Genomic DNA, 26,414 nt, shown 5'->3' with positions numbered 1-26,414 from the left:
TATTTATAATGTGCAATTTCAAGTTTTAATTGTGTCTGAACAGAAAACAAGAACAATTACAAAAAAAAAATCATCTGACTGCTACGTCTGCTTCGCAATGGACTCGCGCCTTGTATACGGTGCCCGTAATTCTGGAGGAGTGGTCGGTTTGAAGATGCACGATTCTTCATAAAATGACGAAGAGCTCCCTCTGCTGGATGAATAAGATATTTAGCCGTTGGCTGGATTAGAATAGAATAGCCGTACTTTACTCATTTCCGTTAGATAGCTGGGTAGTTTTTACATTTCTCATTATCATTCTCCATGAAAGGTACAGAAACGCAACTTGTGGCAGTGCTCAGCATAGCTTGGGCTCTAGGACTTCGCTCAAGGACCTAACAGTTATATAATTACAACATCAGCCGAAGAATTAGAAATTACCACCTTCCAGGCACGTGATCACCATGATTATTATTATTGATATACTTTTGGAAGTAAACTTAGAACAACATTTTCTTTGTAATCCACAAAGCCCACAGCCAGTTAAGGGGCCTTCAAGCGGCCTCCCTGTAGACTGCCAAAGTTTAACAGAGGTCTGCCCGAAGTGGTGCTGACCAAAGAGGCCGAACATATGATGTTTCCAGGGAAGGAAACTCAATTTATCGTGATCAGTATGTAGAGAAAATGTTTCCTGTCATTGCTGGGAAGCGATAGGCCAAGAATCCGTGGCGTCCTTACATACCAGGGTAGCAAAATCTTTCCCTCGGTCCATTACTGGTGCCAATGCTAATGTTAAATTAATTACTGTACTAGAATACTTTCTGTATATATCAGCAATAGCCCTTTTGCCATTAGCAATTATGCCTTTGTGGTCAAGAAAGTACTGGACAATGCACTTTGTCCTGGCTTTGCTCAGCACGAAATTTTGCAAGAGAAGTGTGAGAGAACAATGCATTCTTTGTAAAGCGCAGGGTTCACAGTCAGTGATGGTCAGAAGGTGGCGTCCCTCAATCCAGACGCAGGGACTGCAAAGCACGGCACGCCGCCTATCCAAAACTGCTACAAGCGACGTTGCTTAAGGACGCGAAGTGATAAAACTGACGGGGTTTCCAACTCGTTCTATGTCCTTCGTAGTGATCAGCTTAAGCCAGTCACCACTAACCACACGGTGGCAGAGTAACTGAGCTCCGCCCACTCCGCGATCCGTCCCCGGGGATCAGAATGCTGGAGTCAGTGTGAATGCACGTCCCTGGTTTCCATTCTTGTTCCATTCCACACACTATACGCAAACTCACTTTAGTCTGGTTAATCTAGTGCATGCAGACCTTCGAATATTTTAAGGAACATTTTACCAGGCACGTCCAAACGCTCTTTTCTATCATTTGCAATGGTCGTGCCTGGGAAAAGGTCCCCACATCTCAACAGGTCCCGACCCTGATAGAAAAACACACTCATTCACTCACTTATTCACACTCTCAGACAATAAGTCCCGCCTCCCAAAATGGCACTCTCAGCGTGACGTAATTTTCGAAAGTTTTATTTTGGTGAGAGGGGTTCAAATTCATTCATGAGGAGCTTTATAGTACAGAAAGAAAACAACTGATGCATCGGATCGTATAAAAGTACCAGTGTTTTTATTGTATCAGACACAGCCTTTGCGTTTTTTTTTTGTGAGAACAATAGTTCACATTCCGATGTTTTAAAGCCTCAAAAGGCATTTCGCGTGGTGCAGAAGAATTTGTTCTTTAAGGTGTAGTTTCATCGATTCACAAGTGATAACATGCGTCATTATATTTTCGGACGGATTATTTTCCATTTGACTTTTGGTTTACACGTTTATGGATATGGGAGTTTTGGTAAGTTTGCCAATTTTTTGTTTTTTATGTTTCAGCTCAAACTGGGTGTCCCTCGTAATAATGAACAGTTGTGTAATTAGTATCAAGCTCATATTACGGACGTCTATTGGAAGTTATTTCGAAGTTTAATTTTTAGGAGGCTTATGTTTTTATTTATTTGAAGTATTGCACGTTAGGGCAGTGTTTTGCTGTGATTTATACATCATATGATGTCAATAATTTTCACCATATATGTGCTTTTAAAGTTAATTTGTTAAACTTTCTATTCTCTCCTTACCTCGAATTTTATGTTAAACCATACAAAAACTCGTAATTAAATACACATACAATTGGTAACCAAGTAGTGTTTATTACCGTTGTTTCCAAATCTCTCTAAGCTTAAGTTAATTTTACTTACATTTTTTGAAGGATTCCTACTTTTTTTCACTGAGCTATAATGTTTATGCAAAATACATGACAATATATATAGTATATGCCTACACAGTAAATACAAACATGTCAGTGAGAAGCATTGATGGTTGGTGTATACTTTTGTATGACTTGCGTGACAATGAAATTTTATTCTACCAAATTAACTGAAATCATGAAATTGCACATTACTCTGTTTCGCAGTTCAGACGTAGCAGTCAGGAGTAGCAGGCACTATGAACATCAAAATGGGAACGTGCCGATTAAACGTTGAAATATCGATGATAATTTTTTTTTACTTAAATGTAGAAAAATCTGTGGTATCGCCATCCCTGTTTTTTTTTTTTTAGAGCAGGACAAACTGATGTGAATGTCATGCAGGCATATAGTATATATGTTCATATGTCGTAGCATTTATATATCGTAGTATCTATGTTAGTTACTATTCATTTGCACTACGACTAACGAGTGCATCACTTGATATATCTGAAGCTTACAAAAGATATTTTGACAGGCGCCTTTACCATGGAAACAAGTAACCTGCTTAAAAAACATCGGATGGCTGAATAGAACAATATATGGTATGAATGAAAATAAGATGAACAAATACTTGCGCTCATTTAATATCGATGGTTTTTCCTTGCGCAAAGATAATAGCAGTCATCAAAATAAATATGTTAGACTATCGGTATCTGAAAAGCTGTTGAGATGTGAACCGCCCACTGACTGGCCCGTCCAGGACAATATGAGTCCTCTGGTAACAAATGTCTGTGATGCAAATGGTGTGAACTTCACCTTTAGGTTGGTGAAGCCAGAATTAGTTTTTCTGTGGCTTAGAACCCTTAAACTTTTCCTAAACATGTGTATAACCCCCCCCCCCCCAATTACGTATTGTTGCAAACACTTTCAGAGGCAAAGAGCTCCATTTATCAACACAAATGCATTTCCAAATAGGCAGCTGAGGGCTGGCGCTGGCATTACATAAAATCTCTTTATCTCTTTATTCCTGAGCTTCCTGGCATTTATTTTAAAGCCAAAGATTTTTGCTGAAGTGCTGTTACCAAAGTTATTGTTATTTAGAGCAGTATAAGCACAAACATCGTCATTGGGGCTTAGCTGGAATGCAGAAAGCAAAACCTATATTTATTTTTTTAGGCCCACTAACCCTCCTCACACCACAGTCACCAGCTACAGCTAAAGTCAGTTTCAGTGAGATGAAATTTGTACACTTTACTCTCTAGATCAGCCCTTGTCTGGCACCCTTGATTGCATTTAGTGCATTTCATCACTCTTGATTACATTTAGTGCCCTTCATCACTCTTGATTACATTTAGTGCCCTTCCCACATAACAAAAATTTCACATTTTATGTGAAACCAGCACTTGTTCTGTGTGTGACCTTGTTTCGTGTGGATCATTTTCTCTGCATGTCCTTACAAGCCCATTGCCGATTTATAGAACTTCAAAGAAAAGTGAACGGTGACCATTGTGACCGGTGTCTTGCTCACTGTTATATATTGTTTCTAATTTGTTTCTTAAACTTTGTATCCTTTTACAACATGGCGCCCTATAAAGCACCGGATACATACTGGCTGTTACCAGGGTTCGAATCACGTACATACATGCAAGTGGGCACCAATGTGGTCAGTAACAGGGATACTGTGAAAAACATTCTACTATTACTGCACTATTACTATACTGCAGACCGTTAATACCATCAGTAACACTTCATACAGGCACGATAGCAGCAACGTAAACATCATGCACGTTTAATACAATAAACACACGACATTGACATATTTATACAATGTTTTTATTTCTGGAACCTTAATGTATATAAAATAAAATATAATCTATAACACAACAGTGGGTAATTTCAGGGGAGCTCAAGCCCCGTACGGGTGAGCCGAGCTCTGTTTAGCTCCCATGTAATTCCAACCACAGTTGTTACCTGCTAAGAGTAGATCTGAATTTTGGCTGTAATGCAAATTGTAACCGAAGTCATTTTTACTATAGCTCACTCTAGAGAAGTGGCTCAGTCACCCCCTGCCAATGACTCCCTGGGTAATCCCCAGAGGTTACCGAACATCTCGCTGAGCCAGGAGGACATCCAGCAGTTGAAGTTCAAGCCCACAGTGGGCCGCCTCCAGCTGTCAGAGGGAACGGAGATAAAGCTGAACTGCTCTATTAACATCCCTCAAGTTTCCATGGATCCGAGCATCGTGTGGTGGAAGGATGATATGGACCTGACTGCCAGTGTGCAACCTGTGGTCAATGACCTTCACACTTTTGGCCAAAACGACATCACACTACTGTCTACTCTCAGGTACGCTGGGGTGTCTCGCACACAATATAGCCCCCATATAGCCCTAGAAGGCATGTTTTCTGTAGTCAATGAATATGGTTTGCATTACTATAGGAATTGTATAGCTGCCATACAGAAATTAGAACTTCAAAATGGCGTAGAAGTTTAAATTTGACAGAATTTATGGGATCAGTGTGGCAGATGGGCTGGAAATGTGTTGCAATTCTGTTCAACTGACTGCATTGTCTTCCATGCCCAACTCACCCTCCCTCCCCCGTCCCTTACAGCTTTAAAAGTGTCTTGCGGACTGATGCTGGCAAATACATCTGCAAGCTGAACATCAGCGGCATGTTAATCGAGTCCCAGCCCATCATTATCCAGGTTGAAGGTTTGTGGCTGTTAACTTGTGTATTGAAGGCAGCTCGCAGGATTTCTCCCAGAAATCATAATATCACTGAATATCTGTGTTACAAATTATGTGCTAAGAGGAAATAAAGCAGGTGGGGTATAAAATGTGTGTTTTTTTTTTAATCTGTGGAAGTTGGAAGGTTTAACCATTGCTTCTTAGTTGAGAATCTTGACGTGAGTGTGAATTTTAAACCTGGCGTTAGTAAAACTGCGGATAATTCTAGAAAAAACTGGGAACAGATCTAAATATATCAAAACTGAAGATGGCTGGCCTTTCAAAGAAAATATACGTTTCAGAGGTAATATTCAGAGGTGGAAATTCCAGGTCCAGAGAGCAGACCAGGCTTCTGTTTTCAACCAATTAATTGAGTATAACTGGTTGGTTAGAACAAAATCTTGGTCTGGATTTGTATTTCGTGGACATGAATTTTCCACCTCTGGTAATATTACACCTGTGCCGAAAACTACTATATACTGTGCCCTGAGCAACAATGCTTGTCCATCCCAGTATTGTCAAATTGTTATTTGAGAAGCTGCAACTTGTCTGTATTCTTTTTTTTTTTTGAAAGTGATACACAACTTGCTACAGACTACGCTTCTAAGCAGTAAAAGTTATAGTTGGTTTAATGGTATTATTTTAAATCTGAATCAGTTCATCAGAATGCAAGTTGGGAATTTTTTGTTCAGTTAAATCCTAGCTTCAAGAAGCTCAGAATAACAAGGTAACATGCCCATGATCTTAGCAGTGGTAGTCAGCAATGTCTATTTTTATATGCAAGAATTCAGAAAGAGTTCAGTCCTGTAGAATTTAGGATATAAATGTTTGAATATATTCTTTGTCTTATGAGGATATTTAGTTACTGGTTTCCCCGTGCCTGTGTGTGTGTTTGTAGGCCTGCCAATGTTTACTCGGCAACCGGAGGATATGAATGTGACGCGGGGAAGCCCCTTCACCCTGTACTGTGAGGCAGTGGGCCCCCCGGACCCGGTTACCATTGTATGGCTAAAAAACTCGGTGAAAGGCGCTGACAGCACCAAGAACTCCATTACTGTGCCAGGTGAGAACCATCCTTTCATACTCTGCCTCACACTGCAAGCTCATGGAAACAGTATGTCAGCCGACATATGTTCTTGCTTGAGTGTAATTCATTTGCAAGAAGCCCCACTGGAAATGCACCAAAACTGTCAATCACACCATCCTGGTTACTGTGAAAGGATGCAGTATTATTTGTAGATTGATGGAGTCCTGATGAGCTGAAGAGATAATTTGACAACCAGTGTTTACCGGGTCACTCATTTCACAAGAATTCTTTAAGCTGGCAATGGTTTCACAGATGCTAATGCTGCTTATTTGAAAAGCTACTTGCTATTTCCAAAGCGAGTAACCAGACACCAAGTGAGCATCGCAGTTTCCTCACACCCTCTGAGATTTTGTTTATCAGGCCGGCTTCCGCTTGGCCTGCTGTTAGTGTGTTATTGTAAAGGGGAGATTTCCCAGGCTGAACGACTAGTCGTTTTTTATTCGTGGCCTGACCTGCAGCCCCACGCAAGACCCCGAGCCATGGAGGTAAGATTGTGTTGAATGGTCCTGAAGGTGTGTAAGTTTCTATAAGGTGTCAATTTCTGTAAGTTTCATAAGCATGTATCCTCAGTCTATGAAGGATTTATGTTGCTTGTTCAGCTTGGCCTTCACCGTAATTTGCAGTAAATCATTGTTGTCCTCGTTTATAAAACCCCCACATGGGACCATTGATCGGAAGCTGCACTGCAGCTCGTTGCTGAAATCCGATCTTTGGCAAAGGTCTGACAGTGGATTCGGAAGCACCGTGAACGTGGTGGGTAGGATTGTGAGTCGAGGGGCTTGTAGGACAAAGTGTCTATTCATGTGCTGGCTCACTTGGCTTGGCCTCTAGCAGCGTGACAGACATGGGAATAAGCTGTTGGGCAGCTGATTAGGGCCTGAGGCGTACAGTGGGCACTGGCAGGTAACTAAAAATTGGCCCAGGTTAGATTTCATAAGTCAGAATTTTTTATTTTCATTCCAAATGAAGACAAAAGCAACTTCAAGCCATTATCTTCAATGGTCTTTCAGATATGGCTATTAGGTTACCCCCTGACCTGATGAGTGGGGTCCTTACTTTAATTCCCATGCCATTGAATCTCTTTACAATTCTCCAGAGCTACTTTTTTTCAAGCCGATTGAAATCATTGCATTTTAATGGATAATTTCAGTGCAGATTTTGAAAGAAACACTGACAAAGGCATAGGTTGGCAAAAAGAATAAGAATTATCCTTTATTTAAAAAAATACTTAAAGGTGAAATAAGTTGAATCTGAAGTGTTTTGGAGCAGATTTTGCACTTTCTGCAGGTCCGTGCACTTAACCTAACTAACACTGCAATGAAATATCTTGCATTTCCTACCTGCACAGGCCATTTCAGCTATTTCACTATTAAACATCATGGTGGCATTGAAATCAAGACGGATCCTTTTTCTGTAAGAATTTCCCTGGAGTTAGGGAGGCCCAGTGTCTGACCTCATTTCCTCTTGCTACTTTCTATGTCATGGTTACCTAGATGAACTTTTGCCAGTTCCACTTACAAACCTGTGTCACTCTTTAATTTAATAAGGAAAAAATGTGTAAAAGAAAACTACAGCAAAGGACATTTATATATATATTTTTTTTTTTTCATTTTGGGATCTTAGACGAAATAGAGGCAAAATTTGAATTTAAGATAATAGAATATTGACAGCATTATCATGGATTCCCTTCGAATGTGTTGGTTTTTATAACAAGTTATGCTAGGAATTTTGTGAGTGGTATGATAGTACTTTGATCTAAGCCACACATATTCCTGTTCGTTATATATATTCTGCAAAAAGCACCCTGATGTACTTGTGTGAAGATGCTATGTTAGTGTTGGGTCCATGCCTGCTTCTGCTAAGTAATACACAGCAGCACAGTAGCGGATGAGATGAAAAGCACTGTAAGTATTTTAAATGTAAATGTGCTGCCATTTAACGTTTTACAAGGGTTCCCAACAAAATCCGTCCAGTATTCAGTGGATTTGTTTACTAGTGGAATTTGCTGGCGCTGGAATGTTATCAAACCCAATAATTTCAAGCCACCAGAACCAATGCTCACATTTTTTTCCCCAGCCAAGTAACTGAATATTTAAACCTCAGCCTAAGTAATTGAACATTTTCTGTGTTCCCCTCTTTGCTGTGACCCATTTTTACAATTCAGACATTTAAATTCTCCATTTTTATGTTTTATATACTATTTATGCTACACTTCCCTACCGCAGTAAAACAGGAAGTGAGAAAATCCAGGAGTATAAGATCGTATTTTTGAGGTTCCACCTAAAACTAATGAAAAATAATTTGTCAGAGAATCAGGTCCTGCCTGTTTATTTTATAGTGTGACTGCTGTGCGGTCAAGCAGTTCAGCCTTTTGTGGGGAGGAAGTATTTGCTCTCCACTAAAATGTGCTGTGCTTTGTGACCACATTGCGACAGAGTGACGGTTTGCAGTCTTGGGACGGAAAGTTCCTTTTCCCCAATGTGTTTAAAAAACATCACATGAATAGTTTGCAAACGGAGCTAGACTTACTTTTTGCTGATTATTCAGATGTCACACTGTGGCGACTAGCAGGGACACCGTGGGGGGGGGGGGGGGGGGGGGGGGGGGGGTGTGACAGGCCCTAAATAATAAATAACATGGAGTGTAATTGGATTTGTCTGGGTTGGGAGCCCAATATGACAGACTTTCATGGGGCCCAACATCTCTAGCGCCTCCCCTGGCCAGTACTTATATTTTAGTTTTAGTTTAGTGTTTCTCAATCTAGTGCTTGGGGAGCAGAGGACAGTCTACATTTTTGCTCCCTCTCATCACACCTGAACCAAACAGTCAAGAACAGAAAACACTTGTGTTGGGAGCGAGGAGGGAGCAAAAATGGGGGCTGTTGGGGCCCCCAGCAACTTGGCTGACAAACACTGGTTTAACATAATACAAAAAATGATTATTTTTTTCCCAACAAATCTTTGAGGAATGTTAATACCTCAAACGGGACGGTAGATTTCTGATTACTTTTGTTGGTGTTTTGTTGTGGTCTGAAAGTGGAAAAACACCCATGATGAACTTTGTATGTGTTTCACTCGATAATTTGACATTTTTGTTCCTCACTAGACCCCAGCTCTCTGCCCTAGAGCCTCAATAAACCCATTGATTAACACAGAAAATCACATTGTTTAATTTCATTGGCTCAGTAAGGATTCGTGGGACCAGTGGTGGGTAGGGATGCAACTGAGTTGGTGGAGTGATTGATGATAACCCAAAATCAAGCAGAACAAGCACCAGCTTTTAGTCAACTCCAGAGAAATGTAAATGTGATGCCTTTTTCCCTGGACCTGGCATGGAAAAAAGACTGGCATATTAAACAAAAGAGACACTGTTTTGTGACAGTTTTGTGACATTATCTTGCTTTCTGTGGAGAGGCAATATGGAGGCACTTGATCATTCTTTGGAATCTTTGGCCTAAGTGTATTTGTGACATTGGCTAGAACACGTGCTGCATTCTTCCTGAACTGAAGTGAACTTTTAAACTGTTTGTCAGACAGCTGTAAGTGGCGCCGCATTACTAAGCATGCTGCGGTCACGTCTGTCGCAAAAGCGGAGCTGCTACTTTCAAGAAGATAATATCCTGTATCAGCAGTGTTGCTCTTTCCTTGTGCTCAGTGTTACTTCTTTGTCTCAGCATCTTGCCGATGAAGAGGATGGTGGGACCAGCTGGTTAGTCCAGTTGATCCTCATTAGGTCATCAAGTTGTTTGCTATTTTAAAGATCACTGTGGGGGAGGGGGGACCTGTGAAACAGGGTTCGGAACCTGTCGTATACTGTCGGGGCATGAACGTTGTCCTGTAACATTGCTGTGCCTCATGGTAAAAGTTCTAGGCTGACAATGTGAAAGTCGAAACCCTTTGGGAAACAAGAGTATTCCCAATGAATAGTTACAGAATATGTTTTAAGGGATCATTATTAAATGCATGGTTATTTTAATGACACTGAATGTGAGGTTATTTTCAGGTATTTGCATTTTGGTTTGAGTGTATCAAATACACGGTGTTATGTTTCTCCTCCAGGTGTGAACAAACACACCCGGTTCAGCTGTGAGGCCCGCAACCCGAAGGGAGTCACGACCTCCAGAGAAGCACAGGTCAACGTCAAAGGTAGAGTGAAGAGTAGAAGGGAGAGTTTGTGAAATGTGCAGCCTTGCCCTCTGTGGCAGCTCACTCTGAAGGTGCGTGCTGACGTTCATCGGTCATGTGTGTGGCTGACTTCGTAGAGCTCCCAGCTCCAGTTTCTGAAGTGACCGCAGTGTCTCGGGCTTCCAACAACATCTTGCTAAGATGGACACCAGGGCATGATGGCTATTCCCCACTCCGCAAGTGCCACATTACGGTAAGTTTTTTAAAATTCTAAAATCAAAGTAAAAACACATAAAGACATTAGATATAGAGACACTGACTGACTTATTGATAACTGACATACTGACTTATTTCCTGACTTACTGACTTATTTACTTACTTATTGACTTGCTTACTGACTGGCTGACTGACTTTTGTGCTTCATTCCTCCCCTCAGGGAAATTCAGGTGTCGACTTACACTTTGTCCCAGAACTTTGTGAATTTAACTTCATTGTCATGCAATAGTACTAAATGCTACACATTTGTATATGAATTCTGCTCCAGGTGAGACGGATCACGCCTGGAAGCGGGGAAGCCGTACAGAATATTACCGTCTCAGTGCCACCGTTCCAAGGGGATATTCCTGGCCTGCGGGCCCTAACCTCGTACGACATGAGCATATCCTGCAGCAACGAAATCGGCCAGTCGCCAAACAGCCCCTGGGTTGCATATAACACTACAGAGGGAGGTAGGCACACCAGAGACACAGAGCAATTTGGGGTACTGTGTTGTATATTGACCTCTAATGTTAGAACCCTCAAAAAATAAAGTCCACTAAAATTACCAAGGCAACTGAACATACTCTTTATATGAAGACTGTATATCTGTTTTGATCTTACATTTGTATGATGCGTAGTTGGGGGGAGTCCTGCAATGTTGTCACATTTCCTGTTCTTCTAAGCAGGAAACCAGCCTCATGCTGGAATTATGCATTGCAAATAGGTGGGGCTCACTTAGGCTTCCTCTCTCTATTCCTGGAAGCACCAGCTCGCTATATCAGACACCGATATGATTTCCAGTCATGCCAGGCTGTTACAGTTCTGTTGTAAGGTTGAAAATTTACCCCCTGTGATGTGTGAAAGTGAAATAGAGAATCTGTATTTCTGTAAAATGTATTTTGTACATCCTGAGAGGAGGAACACGTGTCAAAGTTCAGTGTGGGGCCAAAAGTGAACTGAAAATGAAATTGTCGTAAATATTTTGTTTTCCCCACTTTGAGAAACTTATAAGAAATACCCACCCATCTTTTTCCAGTGCCAACAGCACCTCCCACCAAACTTTCAGTTCAGCTGAATGAGACCTTGCTGGTTGTCCAATGGGAAGCCCCCTCCCCACATAGAGTGAACGGGATCCTGCGAGGTTACGATATCGTCATCACCCAGGGAGAGCAGGTCAATAAGGTAAGGCCAGGTTCAGTATCAAGTGTGGTGCATCTAAGTCATCAAACGTGGCCAAGAGGTACAGCCATTTCTATCCAATATCCTAATTGCACTGCACTGCAGGCACTTTTCTGTGTGTTTGCGGGGTTTTGACCTTCGCTCATCCTGCAGGTGATTTCCTGGCCCGGAAAAAAATCCCACAATGCCCTTTAACAGGTGTAATCTTTGTCAAGATACATTTACTCAAGCCTGTACCTGCATGTTTTTCTCATTCCTCAAAGGTGTATGCAAATGCACACATACACATTTTCCCTCCATTTGATTTTGAGAGATTCCTTTCCAAAAACATTGCGATTTACAATCTGCAGCCTAAGCTTATTGAGTTTGCATTTGACACTGTTTCGACAGCAAAAGCTTCTCTATTGAATAACAGCTATCAGTCTTTCCAGCACCAAGGTCATAGGGCTTCTAGATGCAGATTAAAGAATTATTGAGGATATTTTCTGCTCAGATTTTTCCTGATTTGAGCCGCTTTCACTAAGGTTTTACTCAAGGACCGTCATCAAAACTGACCTTCTGAATTGTTTCCAGCTCTGAGAGTCTCCTATAGAGTAATTCAATGTGTTGATTTTTTTTCTTCAGTCAGTTAAGTACTGAGTGTTTAGGGTGACATATTTTCCTATTTTGAGTCAAAGCTACTAGTGTTTGCTTCAGAATAGAAAACACACCAATATGTTTTGTTTCACTGTGCTGTTTGTTCAAGAAACTAAATGTTGTTGCAGCAGTGCCGTCTGCTTCATGTATTCATCCAAAGACACTTTTTAGGGGAAGTGACTGCACATATTTGATTTCCATCGTCCTTTTCCTCTTTTTCTGAGTCATGTATGAAATGACTGTAAAACAATACAATGGATATTATGAATGTGCACACATTAACTCGGTGCCATAACAATGATTCACACATTTTAATAGGTATGAAATACGTGTTTCGCAGTTTTTTTGTATTGCTCAGTTATATTTTTAAACACTATTATACCTTTATGCGTCACAGTAAAAGACACAAAACTTTACATCTGGGCTCTAGATCACTATTAAACAAAAATTTAATTTTTTTCTATCATTGGGAATCTACTCTATTACAAATATTACACTACACTTTAGGTGATAGATCTGATACTATTTTGTCGAGTGGAAACAGCACTTATGAAACTGGTTTCATTTACAAATGTGCTGATGGACACTGGAGAAATAAGGACGTCCTCTGTAAGAAGCATGTGAAAGCTTGTGGGAACATTTAGTGAATATTCGATCATGGGAGAATGTACAGTCAACTTCAGACAGTGAATAGACACATGCATACATATGTATACAATCGCATGTTTTCATTTGCTGCCTTTGTGGGGATGTCCCATTTACAGACACTCCTCACTTAACAAATGAGACCCGTTCCTATGACTAGGTCGTTAAGCGAATTGGTCAATAAGCAAGGACCCAACCCATACCAATATTTCAAACATACTGTAAAGTCGAAATATTGTAACACAGACCATCATAACCCAGCGAGCGTCTGTATTTGATAAATGATACGAGCTGAGATGCTTGACGCTGAGACGCTGCACTGCCATTTCCACAATCAAAGTTCTTGTACAGCGTTCTGACTGTTCGGAGAGCTGCTCGTTAAAGAGGTCGGTTGTTAACTAAACAGTGTCTTTATTCTTATTTTATTGCTAATGATTGCAAAGCCCCTTGCAAAATTGTCTTTGATGCTTCTAGTCTCCATGTATCTAACCAAGTTCTGTCCAGCTCAGTTTTTTTCAATCCGTTCCTCGTGAACCCCACAGACAGTCCACGTTTTTGCTCCCTTCCAGATCCCAATAGGGAGTTGGGAGGGAGCAAAAACATGGACCGCTGGAGGTACTTAAGAGCCAGGTTCAGAAACACTGGTTTAACTCATCACTGTATTGTTCCACCCACACTAAATTACACACCTGTCATGTTTACAATCACATTCGCACCTCACTTGTACCACACACACTGTATTATAGATTTTCTTGGTATTTCTTTCAAGGGCTGTTATGTTATTTTTAATCCTGCTGAACAACAAAAATCCTCCCTTGGATCAATAAATTTCTTTATTTTATAATTCAGTGTTTTAATATTGGGACGGGAGAGAGATACATCGCTGAAAGCTGTTTCTTGCGCGCGCACACACACTCACTGTATCGAGAAATTGGGACGAGCCCTGCTGTGAAAGTTTGGATATAGCCTATAGAACACTGTTTACTGGAAGGTGCTTTGGTTCCTATAAGTTGGTGTGTTTGTCACAGGCCACGTCTGCATGGAGAGAAAGCCTCAATGAACAGACATGTTGTGCAACAGGGGCCCGTCCAAACACACATGTAACCGCTCCCTAACCATCTCAACGTGCCACCCCCTTCCTGTTTTTCTGTGTCGTCAATCAGTGTTTAGAAATCTCTTCCTTTCATCTAGCCTTTTTAGAGTTTTTGCAGTGTGCCTAAGAATCCATTATTAACATGAATCTAATTGCACTGTACATCATTGAGTAGAGGGCAGTCTGTCAGCTTCTGCAGGTCGAACTGTGAATGCAGACCTCCAGTGCCGAGTCCAAATATGAACTGTTTGTGTTGAATAGCTTTTCTGCACTCGCAGAAGTGTTGCCTCCCCAAGTCTTGTTTTGTTGCCTCGATCCCCAGAGAATTGTAAATTCGTAACAATGTGGTTAAACTGCTCTGAGATTTATTACTCGTGTCCTGCCTCTAGGTTTTAAATCTTTAAACCCTGGAGATCAGGAAACCTTTTTAAAACCTTATTAAAATAATCATTCTCAATTTTTCCTAATCAATAAAGTATTATTAAATAATCGCAACGGTGGCCTTAAGTAAATTTGTATTTTGTTTAAAAAATGACCATGTAAAATGTTGTAGGAGTTTAAAGTCAAATATAGTGGGGCTCTGTAAACATCCTGTTAATTTGTAAAACGTTTACTATGTACTGCCCAGTCATTTCCATTTTGCGATGAGCGTATGCTCGAGTCACGTCAATTTTAGATGTTCTTTTAGACCATGAATTTTTAAATGTTCACTGCAAGTTGTAGAAATCGAGATGGAGGATTTGTATTTAACTATTTATTTCGTTTATTTATCTTCATTTGTTCTAGATCCACAGTACCATAAATATGATCTACGTCCCAGTTAAGGTGTTCAACACCACATATCGTGTCCAGGTGGCAGCCTCCACAAATGCAGGGACTGGAGTATTCAGTGAACCTGTGTTCCACTTTGTACCAGAACCAGGTATGTGTGGCCCACAGTTGTACAATTCATTGTATGTTTACTGAAAAGGGTCAGATGTATTTTTGACTTGGAGTGTAATTGGTTAAAATGATTCCATCAATGCCTCCAACTAAGTTTTTTGTGTAAATTGCTTATGGAAATCCTGCCATTATCTGATAACTTGCCTCTTACCCACCCGATTTCATGCATTCTACCCAAAATGAGCCAAAAGATATCATCTTAGCTCTAATATGGGGTATTCCACCCGTTTGCCTGGCATTTCCTTTGGTCTTTATTGAAGTTGTTTACTTGACTGTTGACTGAATTTCAATTCACTTCTGTTCGTTATTCTGTCATTCAGCATCTGCAGTGTCATATTCAAGTACGTCAAATAGGTTGTGGCACATTTTAAATAAATTCCTAGAAACTTCAGTTCTTGGACACCACATTCCACAGCCGTTTGGTATTTAGACTATTTCTACCATGATTTGAGAGACATATTGTTGTGGAATTGGCAGCAGTGCAGGCACTGTACTGTTCTGTTGTGGTAAAGAGAGAGCTGAGCTGGAAGGCAAAGTTTTCGATTTACCAGTCGATCTATGTTCCGACCCTCACCTATGGTCACGAGCTTTGGGTAGGGACTGAAGGAATGAGATTGAGGATGCAGGTGGCAAAAATGTTTCCTCTGCAAGGTGTTTGGGCTCAGCTTTAGAGAGAGGGTGAGGAGCTCAGACGTTCAGGAAGGGCTCAAAATAGAGCCGCTGCCTCTCCACATTGAATGCCTCCTGGACACTTCCCTGGGGGGATAGGTGTGTCAGGCATGTCCAACTGGGAGGAGACCCTGGGGCAGACCCAGGACCCAACCCCAGATAAGCGGAAGATGATTGACTGACTGACAGACAGACAATTTACACTGCAGCGCTCCAGCATTTAGGTTTATCCTTTTACCCATGATGCATCTCTGTGATGCTAAAGCAAGAAAACCTGAGGATGCCACTTTATGCCTGTTCCCTCAGTCCCCTGCATGCTGGTTAAAAACAACACAAAATGCCCTGCCTCAAAACATGTATGGTGTTGTGTGAATGTGGTGTATCTCCCATGCTTCTGTTCCAGACAGACCCCTATCTCCATCCTCGAGTCCTAAGACGCGGGACTCTGACTCTGTGTACGTCGTGCTGGGAGTTGTGTGTGGCGTCTGTCTGCTGTTGCTGCTCCTGTGGGCCACCGTGTGTGTGCGCAGTAGAGTGCTGGAGACCCGCTTTCAGTGAGTGTTACCTTTCCAATTATGTGCTTAATCCCTGTGATATTTTCTGCCCTTTTTCCTTAGTCATACCCTTGTTAGCTTGTAGCCAACACATGGTGGGATGTAGGTTATTTGCAGCTGACTAAGCTAAAGCAAATAGATCAGGAATTAAGAATTTTACTAGTGATATCCACTATATGGGGCAGTATGGTGATGCAGTGGTTAGCACTGTTGCCTCACACCTCTGGGACCGCCTGGGTAATATGTGTGTGGAGTTTGCATGTTCTCCCCATGTCATAGTGGGGTTTCCTCCGGGTACTCCGGTTTTCCCCCACAGTCCAAAAACATGCTGAGGCTAATTGGAGTTGCTAAATTGCCCGTAGGTGTGCATGTGAGAGTGAATGGTGTGTGAGTGTGCCCTGCGATGGGCTGCCCCCCCATCCTGGGTTGTTCCCTGCCTTGCTCCCAGGATAGGCTCCGGACCCCCCCCCCCCCCCCCCCCCCGCGACCCAGTAGGATAAGTGGTTTGGAAAATGTCCAGTATCTTAATGTTCACTATATATCTATTAGAATAAAACATATGCTCCCCAAAAATTGCAAAACATTACGTTATCTTTGTTGCATGCATCCTGTCACATGTCTTTAGGAGTCTAAATTCCACATTTGTGTCAAAAACTTTGAACACTTCCTCAATATGACCTCTTGCTGCCCGTCACTGTGGCCAGAATGACTCTGGATGTGTGTGTGCTTTTGTAATCAGGGTATTTGCAGCACATCACTTTTGGTCTCACCTGCAGTTGTGTCGTATTCCAGTGGGAGTTAAGAAAAGCACGTAGTCACCTGCTGTCCCCCTCTCTTATTTTCTGAGAGTCATTCGGGAAACACGACACAGGCCTGTAGTTCAGGAAGTTGATAGTTTTGCTTGGCCTGCTGTTCTAAAACTCCAACCATTTCCTGCTCACAGTGGGAATAAAAATGAACAATATTTCCTGCTTTCTTTTTAGTATGATTTTAAATGTTTAACAGAATACCCAGTAAAGTGATGCTTTACTGGATGCGAATCTTCATTATCATGATTTTTCTCCCTGTCATATTGTTTCACTGGCTCCCTCTGCAGGCAAGTATTTGGAAGTAGAGAGGAAAGTCAACCTGTCATCTATTACAAAGCTCAGCGGACATACAACCGATCTGCTGTTGAAAATACCCGTACGTATAAAATGTTATTTTATACCTCAGGACTACATGTATGTATATGTTTACGGTAAAACATTTATAGAAAAATAGCCTTATGTGTCATTTGTAAATATTTTACTTTGACCTGAAACTCATCTATCTAGAGCTGGGGGTTTAATTTCTGTTCATTCTGTTCTCGTGGGTTTTCAGCAGCAGTACAACGAAATCTGACCCGGTGAAGTGTTATACATAGCTATCACGTAAAAAATTAAATTGAACTTTGATGCAGCATCTTAATTCTTCAACCATTATTTTGGTTTTATAGTTGCAAGACTGGGAATCAGTGAAGAACTTCAGGCCAAACTACAGGATATGATAATTATGAGATCGTTGCTTTCCATTGGAAAGGTCTTGGGAGAAGGTAAGACCCTACCTGCTTGGGGCAGCTCACAGTGACTTAATGTGTATCTTTGAAAGTTCAGCTGGAAGTTGGGCAGTTGTAATTGTCCCCGTCTTCTCGCTGGCCATCCCAAATTCGTTCCTTTGTTTTGGTTTGCAGGGGAGTTCGGCTCAGTGATGGAGGGTCAACTGAAGCTACAAGATGGAACATCTGAGAAGGTTGCAGTGAAGACCATGAAAAGTTAGCAGTTTTCTTCTTTTCAGCAAATGTTTCAACAATATTGCAGTCCTTAAATGATCCTTGAAGTTTCTGCACAGCGAAAAGCAACCTGGCTAGTTTGGTTATTAATTATTCAAACCTGTACCGTATTACCTTATTCATTTAAAGATTACATCCTGTGTTACTTTTTTCAGTGGATAACTTCTCTCAGAGGGAGATAGAGGAGTTTCTGAATGAAGCTGCTTGCATGAAGGATTTTCACCATCCAAACGTCATCAAACTTGTCGGTAGGTGCTTCAGTCAGAATAAGATAAGTGTATAAAACCTGTTTTACTGTAGCATGTGAATAGTGACAGTAATGTGCTTATTTCCCGGTTGGTCTGACATCCTTCATCGTGGGCCGCAATTGCTCTGTGCTGTACAGGTGTGTGTTTAGAGGTGGGGTCTGCCTGCTTCCCCAAGCCCCTGGTCATCCTTCCATTCATGAAGTATGGTGACTTGCACAGCTACCTGCTGTGCTCCCGACTGGAGGACAGTCCACAGGTACCCTGTCATTGCCCGTCAGTCGTGGCTGCCATAGTTTGCCAGGTGATATCCTGGGTTATAATATGCGGCAAACTGGATTTTAGTGTGCATGTCACCAGACTGTTTAAAGAAAATGATGCAAAAATGTTTGTCCCTCCAGTATCTGCCAACACAGATGCTTCTTAAATTCATGATTGACGTTGCTATGGGCATGGAATACCTCAGCAGCAAGAACTTCCTGCACAGGGATCTGGCTGCTCGCAATTGCATGTGGGTTCACCGTAATGCTTCACGTCTTTGTTTTGAGTCTGTTTTGCCAAGTCGACACGAACCGTGGGTTATGTTAACCTTCGGTCTAACAAGAGGCATTTCCTAAAATTTAAGGAGCACTACTTTAAGCCAAACCATAACGCTCTGCTTCCTGAACCACATTAGTAGCCAGCATTCCTACCGATTCCCCTGCTGCCTCTTCTCATTTATGGTTCTGCATTTGTTCTTTAGTTCCAGAAGTTTTGTCCTGTAAAAGAGAGGGTTCCTAACCTCCAGTACACAGCTAATTTCTAAAAATAAACTCTTCAATTTTTCATGACACCCCCCCCAGCTGTTTGACAAGTCTGTGAAAGTCTCATACAACATAAACCAGTCCATGGAAATCAAAAGTTTGGGAGTCCCTACTCTAAAACATTTGTCTTATGTATACTAATTTTTAAGGATCACAGAATAACAATGATTTACAGTAATTAAAAAAAAAAACCCATAAAGATCTGGAAAAATTTGAGACCGCAGCAAAGTTTTCAGTTCCACACATTTGAGCCTGGAAGCACTCCGCCTTGCAGTGCAGTCTTCTACCAGCAGACCCAGGATTAAACCAGGACCTAAATATGCAGATTTACATAGATGTTACTAAATTTAAGTTTAAATTTAATCATCATGAATTCCTGTTTGCAATAAATCTGGAACAATCAACAAAACTATATATGGTAAAGCTCACCTTATCTGGCAGATTGAGGTTTTTTCGTTTAGTAATCCCTTCAACCTCTGAACGATTCACTGCAGTTGACTGAAAGGGTTTCTGTTGTTTCAGGCTACGTGATGATATGACCGTGAGTGTAGCGGATTTTGGCTTATCTAAGAAGATCTACAGTGGGGATTATTACAGACAAGGCAGGATTGCCAAGATGCCTGTGAAATGGATTGCAGTGGAGAGCCTTGCAGACAGAGTCTTCACTGTCAAGAGTGATGTGGTAGGACCATACTATAAGCTTTGTATATACTGTATCTAATAAGCAAACTTAAATATCCCTAATTGTATTTTTTTTTTGCTTAAATTTAATTAACATGGATACCAAAAACTGAAATGTAATGACTAGCAGCCTGCATTCAAAGATCTCTGAAATATAACTGGATAAAGGCTGACGCCTACAAAGTGAAACTGTTACTCAATATCCTCATCAGTGTATTTTATTTTGTGACTACATGTAAAGAAGTAACAACAATAGTGTCATGTCCTTCTGCTTCTCAGTGGGCTTTTGGGGTGACCATGTGGGAAATTGCAACACGAGGCATGACTCCATACCCTGGGGTTCAGAACCATGAGATTTATGATTATCTGCTGGAAGGCCACCGGCTAAAGCAGCCTGCAGACTGCCTGGATGACCTGTGAGTGTTTGTTCCTAAGTCAAGGTTAAGTCAGGGCTGCAGGAGGTACTTTTTAAGTGATGCTGAACTTGTTCTCCCCCGAACCATAACAGATTGATTCCTTGTCCAACCCCCAGTGTCCCAGTTTGAGCCAAAGTGATTCTCACAGGAATGTTTCTCTTGCTCTCCCCCTGTTTTCCCACCTTTCTCTTGCTCTACTGTTGGGCACTGCCTGCAAAATCCTTTTCTGAGAGCTACGTATTACAGAAAGCAAATCTGTTGTTTAGGACTATTGTGCCATTGCTGTCATTTGTTTGAGTTAGGGTTGGACTGAAATACAAAGCACGCCTAATGACATCATCTTTGTGTTGTTTTTCTAGGTATGACATCATGTTCAGTTGCTGGAGGACTGACCCATCGGACCGGCCGGACTTCACCAAAGTGCGGGCTCGTCTGGAGGAGCTGGCAGAGAAGCTTCCTGGAGCAGCTAACAAGGAGGACATCATCTACATGAATACCAGCCATCCTGAGGAGGATCCACATGACGAGGGAGATGTTCACCTATGCCAGCACCTGTTCAGCTCCTCCCCCTCCTGCAGCAACCCTACCTCTGACTCTACGCTTGTTTCTGTAGATGTGCATAATTGCGTAGAGGATGATGACGACCGCTATGTCGTCGTCATGCGTTCATCAGGTGACCGTGTGCCGGCAAATGGCAGCAGTATGGATACGCCCCTTCTCCCCAGTCATAGTGTCACTTCTGTAAATGGCGGTCTGGCTCGGCAGACACCAGGGACTGATAACATCCTCTAAAAGTCCATTCCTGCTCTGTGAGGATGGAGGGGGATGATAAAATAGTCACCTTCACACCTTGGTCTTCTGGGTTGTGTGAGGTTGCTAAAGCTCATAAGTGATCACTGCCTCCAAAAATTGGTTCAGGTGGAAGAATATAAACAATGCGGTCATGATGATACATATTCCCTTTCTGGGGAGAGAGTGTTGAGCAATTATTACCGTATACGCATGAGCCATCACTGCAACAATCATTTGCTGCATTAAGCTGTGAATAAGATGTGACACATTTGAAAAAGAACTGAAGAATGAATGCCAGTATTTGTAGCTTTTACAAAAGTTAAAGGCAAAATGGAAACCTTGAAGATTAAAGAACTGAAGACTTTGAATTAATATGAAAATGGATGCATATCTATAATAATCAGTATAGATTTTTGTTATATTAGCCAATGAATCAATCTAACTGTGGTCATACAGTTTAAATATTTGGTATTTTTCCAGTCAGCATAATAGGCAATTGTCTAAGATTTGCTCTGGGCAGGACAGCAAATAGGAGGAATAGGAGGAACAATTCTTTAATTGGGTAGGTGAGCAGTGCCAGTGTGTAAAGGGAGCTGGGCCAATTGGGGGGGGGGGGGGGGGGTTACTGTTCTCTTATGCCCCGATTCTTACCTCACAATTTATAGAAAGGTGCCAAGTGCAATGATATGTAATGCTTAAGCTAAACCTGGTGAACATTGGGCAAGAATGTATTATAAATAATAATCCTGGGCTTTTGTGCAATGTTTAAATATTCAACATGTATACAATTTTTTTGGAAGGCATCTGAAGTGACATAGAAATGTAATTTATAGTTTTACCTGTAGAGTTATAAACTACATCCCTTTTGGAAACTATTTTATAGTGTTTATTAGCTGAACACCATTGAGCTTTCTGCTTATGTTTAGAATGCTATTGTAAAAAAAAAAAATACCATAACTATTCCCATGTTTGAATATCTATAAGCTATCAATCCAATTGCAATTCAGAGGAATATAACATTTATCTGTCTGTTACCTGATAATCACAAAATGTCAAAGAATCATATATAATATATATATATTTTTTTAATTTTCTTCAAAATTTGACTTTGTGCCATAATTGGGCAGCTATCATCAACAGTATTGTTCTGTAATAGCGCTTTTAGCAAAAGTATTTCACTTAATTTTAAAATTCTAAAAATAATCCTTGTGTCTCCACATGTGCTTATTGATTGGATTCCATTTTCTTAGATTAAGGTCACCTAGCAATTTATTTTGTCTGGGTTCATTACAAAACATGTTTATTAGATCTGTTGAGGGTGACAGTATAGACTGTTCCATTACTCTAGAACCAGTTAGGTTGGTACAATCTCCAAACTGCACTGTCAGAGCATCTGTCAGGAGCAGCACACAAAGGCATTCATTATAACACGGGTGCCACCCATTATTATGCCTCATCACAGCTGTCTTCAAACAGTACAAAAACACATTGGTTTAACTCACACACAAGTCCCAGCTGTCTTTCAGCTTCTGATTGACTGAACACACCTGATCCAGGTAATCAGCAGTGTGTAGGGCAGGGATAGCTGGAAAACAAGCAGGGCAGTGGGTCCCGGGGACCGAGTTTGAGAACTACTGGTTTAACCTTTGCATTACCAATAGGTACATTTAAAATACTAGTGACAGGTTTATATATCTTCGACAGGAACATGAAATAAGATGGAAACAGAATTATTAATTTATTACAAGACGTAATAGCATTAAAAAAGTGTGTGTGTGTGTGTATATTCATAATATTCATTATATATATATATATATATGTAGATAGATAGGTAACTAAGTTCACTGTATTTTAGGCCACTGGCCACTTTTGACCACTTTCTCAGTGATCTAGAAACGTGGCAGCGCTGTAACATTTAACACCACACAATTCAGAAATGTTAATGTTACACATTATTTTAACCCAAGTCCAAAGACACCACTGTTAAAATATATACAGTATAACGCCCTACACAAAATATAATCATCCGTAATGCCATACAGTTACAGTATCGGATAAGGCCAATTCATACTTTTTGGTGCAACTTCACAGTCCGCGCACAAGGTGAGTGATGTAAACTTCGGCATCAGGGGTGTCTGCATGGACAGTCCCCATGTAGCCCAGATTTTTAGTCTGGTGGACTTCTCGATTATCAACTGCACATGTGCAAAGAAACTAAGCGTTTCTAGTAGATTGGAGGTAGATAAACGGATAAATATTAGTTGTTGTAGTTATGGATGCATTTGATAAGCAGTTGTGCAAGGAGGCGCGGCAGTACCCACATACAGCCGTGGAAAAAATTGAGACCACAGCACAAATTTTTGTTGTACTCATTTCTCAATTTATGAGTGTGTCTGTGAGTAATATGTATTTTTTTTTTTGCAAACTCCAGCCTGGCTCTTCCTTGCTTCTCATTAATGAAGGGCTTCTTCCATGCTTTATAGGATTGCAGTCCTGCTTCCAGGAGCCTGATACGAACTGTCCTAGCAGTGCACTTCACACCTGCACTTAATGTTTCCCATTCCTTTTGAAGGTCACTTGATGTCATCCTACGATTCATGAAAAACTGTCGGATAAGTAAACAACCATCTCTGGCATAAGAAAATCACTTATGGCTTTTAGCTGGCTGGTTTCTGATTGTTCCCAGCTGTCCTGCTTCACCTTACTCTTGAGTACTGAGAATTTTTTAACCTGGAAGCAATCTGCTGCTCAGCATAGCCTTCTGCAAGCAAAACCACAATTAAACCAAGATTAAGAATGCAGATTTGTTTAAATATATAGAGTGGTCTCAATTTTTTCTGCAGCTGTATATATTTATCTAGGAAAAATTAAGAGACAACAGCAAAATTTTCAGTTTCCCTTGTGGTAGCAAAATTATATCGACCACAGAGAAATTGGAAAAAGTGCATGAGTTTAAATATCTGGGTGTAACTGTATGGAGCCAAGCAACTCAATCTGCTTTAAAACCTGTGATGTGTCTGTACAAACAAGCCCTAAAAGTTTTGGACCAAAAACCGATGAAGTGGCACCACTGTAAAATACAGGAGAAGTACAATCTCCTAAGTTTTGACAATTTTATAAACTACTTTTTTGTAAAACTGACATTTAAATGCCTCAGTGGCAGCTAATGGAGACTGTAAACCAGCAAAATACAAAACATCATTTGGTCAAACCTCATTGTCGTTTGGAGAACCTCGGATTTGGAATAAGTTACCATCAGCAATAAAACTGTTACCAAAGCTCCCAGGTGAAAAAACGGCTGAAACAAAAACAAACCTGTGAACACTGATGTTTTATATTCATTATATTAATTTACATTCATTTCTTGAGTGTGTGTGTGTATGTGCAAGTGTGTGTGTGAGCATCGATATTTGCTGTTATTGTTTGTTTTTAAAAGTCCAACCAAGGCCTAGATTTGCAAATTAGCCTCTGGCTAGAAAACCTCTGTACAAAACAACGATTGCATTGTTTTTTTTTACATGTAACATTGTCTTTTGTGCTGTCCTTGTTCAATAAATGAAATAAATAAGTAAATAAGAAATAAAGCTCCGGACCTCTCAGTAGGTGAGCAAAGTGATCTCTTTTATTCCATCAATCCAGCAAAGCGCTCCGTCACACTCTGGCACCAGGTAGCCCAAGCACCCAGTTCATAAACCATAATTCTCAGTTCCAAATAAGGACTTCTAAGTCCTGATTGGTCACAAAACACTAACAAACAGATCAAACGTATAACAAACACAATTCTCTCGCTCTATTGGATTCTCATTTCTCAATTTATGGGTATGCGCCTGTATAAAATACACTTTTTTTTTGCAAACTACAGCCTGGCTCTCCTCAGCTTCTCGTTGATAAAGGTCTTCTTGCTTGTTTTATGGGTCTTCAGTCCTGCTTCTAAGAGTTTTATGAATTGGCCTAGCAGTGCACTTCACTCTACTTAACGTTTCTCATTTCTTTTGAAGGTCACTTGAGGTCACCCTCTGATTAATGAGGCACTATCGGATAAGTTGACGGTCATCTCTGGCATTAGAAAGTTGCTTCTGTCCTCTGCCTAGCCGGTTTTTGGTTATAGCCAGTGTCTCTTGCATCGCTGCATATACATTGCACTTTATTGTCTCTGTCCATTGGTATGCAACATTCAACGTTTGTTATTGTTAATATGTCATAGTACCGTCGAGACGTTATACCTCTATATATGGTATTTTGGATGTATTTTGAAAATCAGCGCTATTCCAGCATTTTTTTAATTTTGGTAATGAAATTTGCCATGTGTGGGCGAGGTGGCTAATTTTGTCACCAAAATTTCAAAATACTGCAGTATGCTGTACTGCCGTAATGTCTTTCAAGCCCAGTAACAACTTTTAAACTGTTCACAGACGTTTACCCATTTCACTACGCTGCTTATATTTTGTGTTTGTTGTAACACGACTGCCCTCTGCTGGTGTGGGGAGAATATCATTGCTATACACAAGCGCTGTCCACGACCATCCATGTGCCCAAAAAACAGCGCAGCCGCAGAGATGAACTTTCATAGTACTCAACAGTGCTATCCAATACAAAACGCCTACATTTGTGTAAGTCATAAACTTTGTAATTATTTCCATTTGAAAGACAACGAGTACGTCTTGATTGGATGTATTATCAATAATTGTAGAAAGTGTGAATTATATATAAATAGTAATTACAAGAATACGATACATGAGAAAGGTGTTCTTGTTGCTACTATTGGATCGCACAAACAATTAAAGGGATCACCAGGATTATTGCTGCCTATGACGATGACTGGCTCATAAGCCGATTTAGACATCCACGAGTCATACTATTGCAATTATTGTCTTAAGTGGGACCATGAGTCGAGAAAACAAGCACTCAGAACCAGGCATTATCTGTTCAGATACAGATTCTGACCACAGTTGGGTACCTGGCGATAGGCATCTACCAGAGGGAACAAGCCACCAAAACAGGGATATCCTGGCCACCTTTCAGATCCTGTATGAATCCCCTACTGGATAACATTACTCATTTGGCTGGGCACTACCTCAGGTTACCCTATGATATAATCCATTTGCATTGACTGGGGCACATGCATCGTTTGCAAGATCTTTCTGATTTATCGAAGGAATTTCCTACATACGTGCGTAGGCCATGTTTGATAGATAATAAGTTTTTGTGCATAGGCATTTTTTGTCATGTTGAAATTTACGCGAAATTTGATAAACGAGAGCCCTAGTCTGGCAGCACGTAGCTCCATTCATCGCCGATAGGCTCCCTGTAGTAGGGTGTTCAGTGGCCTTTCTATATCTCCAGTTCAATTTGTTTACTAAGAACATGTACAGTGTGCGTCTTTTTAGATAGCACATAAAAAGTGAAAGCATGAAGCACAAACGTTACCCGATTTCCCTCGCGCACGCATGCTCGCTTCCGTCCGTCACTTTCGTTTCCGGTCTTCCCCTTTCTTTAAGTCCGAGTCAACAACGTGCACATTGAAATGAGT

The 26,414-nt window shown here is 40.9% G+C and overlaps 1 protein-coding gene across 1 annotated transcript; it reads left to right on the top strand.

Moving 5' to 3' along the window:
• Positions 1-1,512: 1,512 nt before the first annotated feature.
• Positions 1,513-22,087, top strand: mertka (c-mer proto-oncogene tyrosine kinase a). The gene is made up of 19 exons (XM_049007212.1): positions 1,513-1,835; positions 4,259-4,568; positions 4,835-4,935; positions 5,849-6,013; positions 10,096-10,182; positions 10,299-10,414; positions 10,706-10,889; positions 11,456-11,601; positions 14,759-14,894; positions 15,987-16,137; positions 17,234-17,322; positions 17,615-17,710; positions 17,849-17,929; positions 18,103-18,195; positions 18,333-18,451; positions 18,594-18,703; positions 19,518-19,677; positions 19,956-20,092; positions 20,452-22,087. The coding sequence occupies exons 1-19, from the start codon at positions 1,760-1,762 to the stop codon at positions 20,882-20,884; spliced, it is 2,790 nt and encodes a 929-aa protein (XP_048863169.1). The 5' UTR covers positions 1,513-1,759; the 3' UTR covers positions 20,885-22,087.
• Positions 22,088-26,414: the final 4,327 nt, after the last annotated feature.

Source organism: Brienomyrus brachyistius, chromosome 3 (genome assembly GCF_023856365.1).
Source record: "Brienomyrus brachyistius isolate T26 chromosome 3, BBRACH_0.4, whole genome shotgun sequence".
NCBI lineage: Eukaryota > Metazoa > Chordata > Actinopteri > Osteoglossiformes > Mormyridae > Brienomyrus > Brienomyrus brachyistius.
Note: the sequence above shows the minus strand (reverse complement) of the source record. Positions and strands in the feature narration are given on the sequence as shown.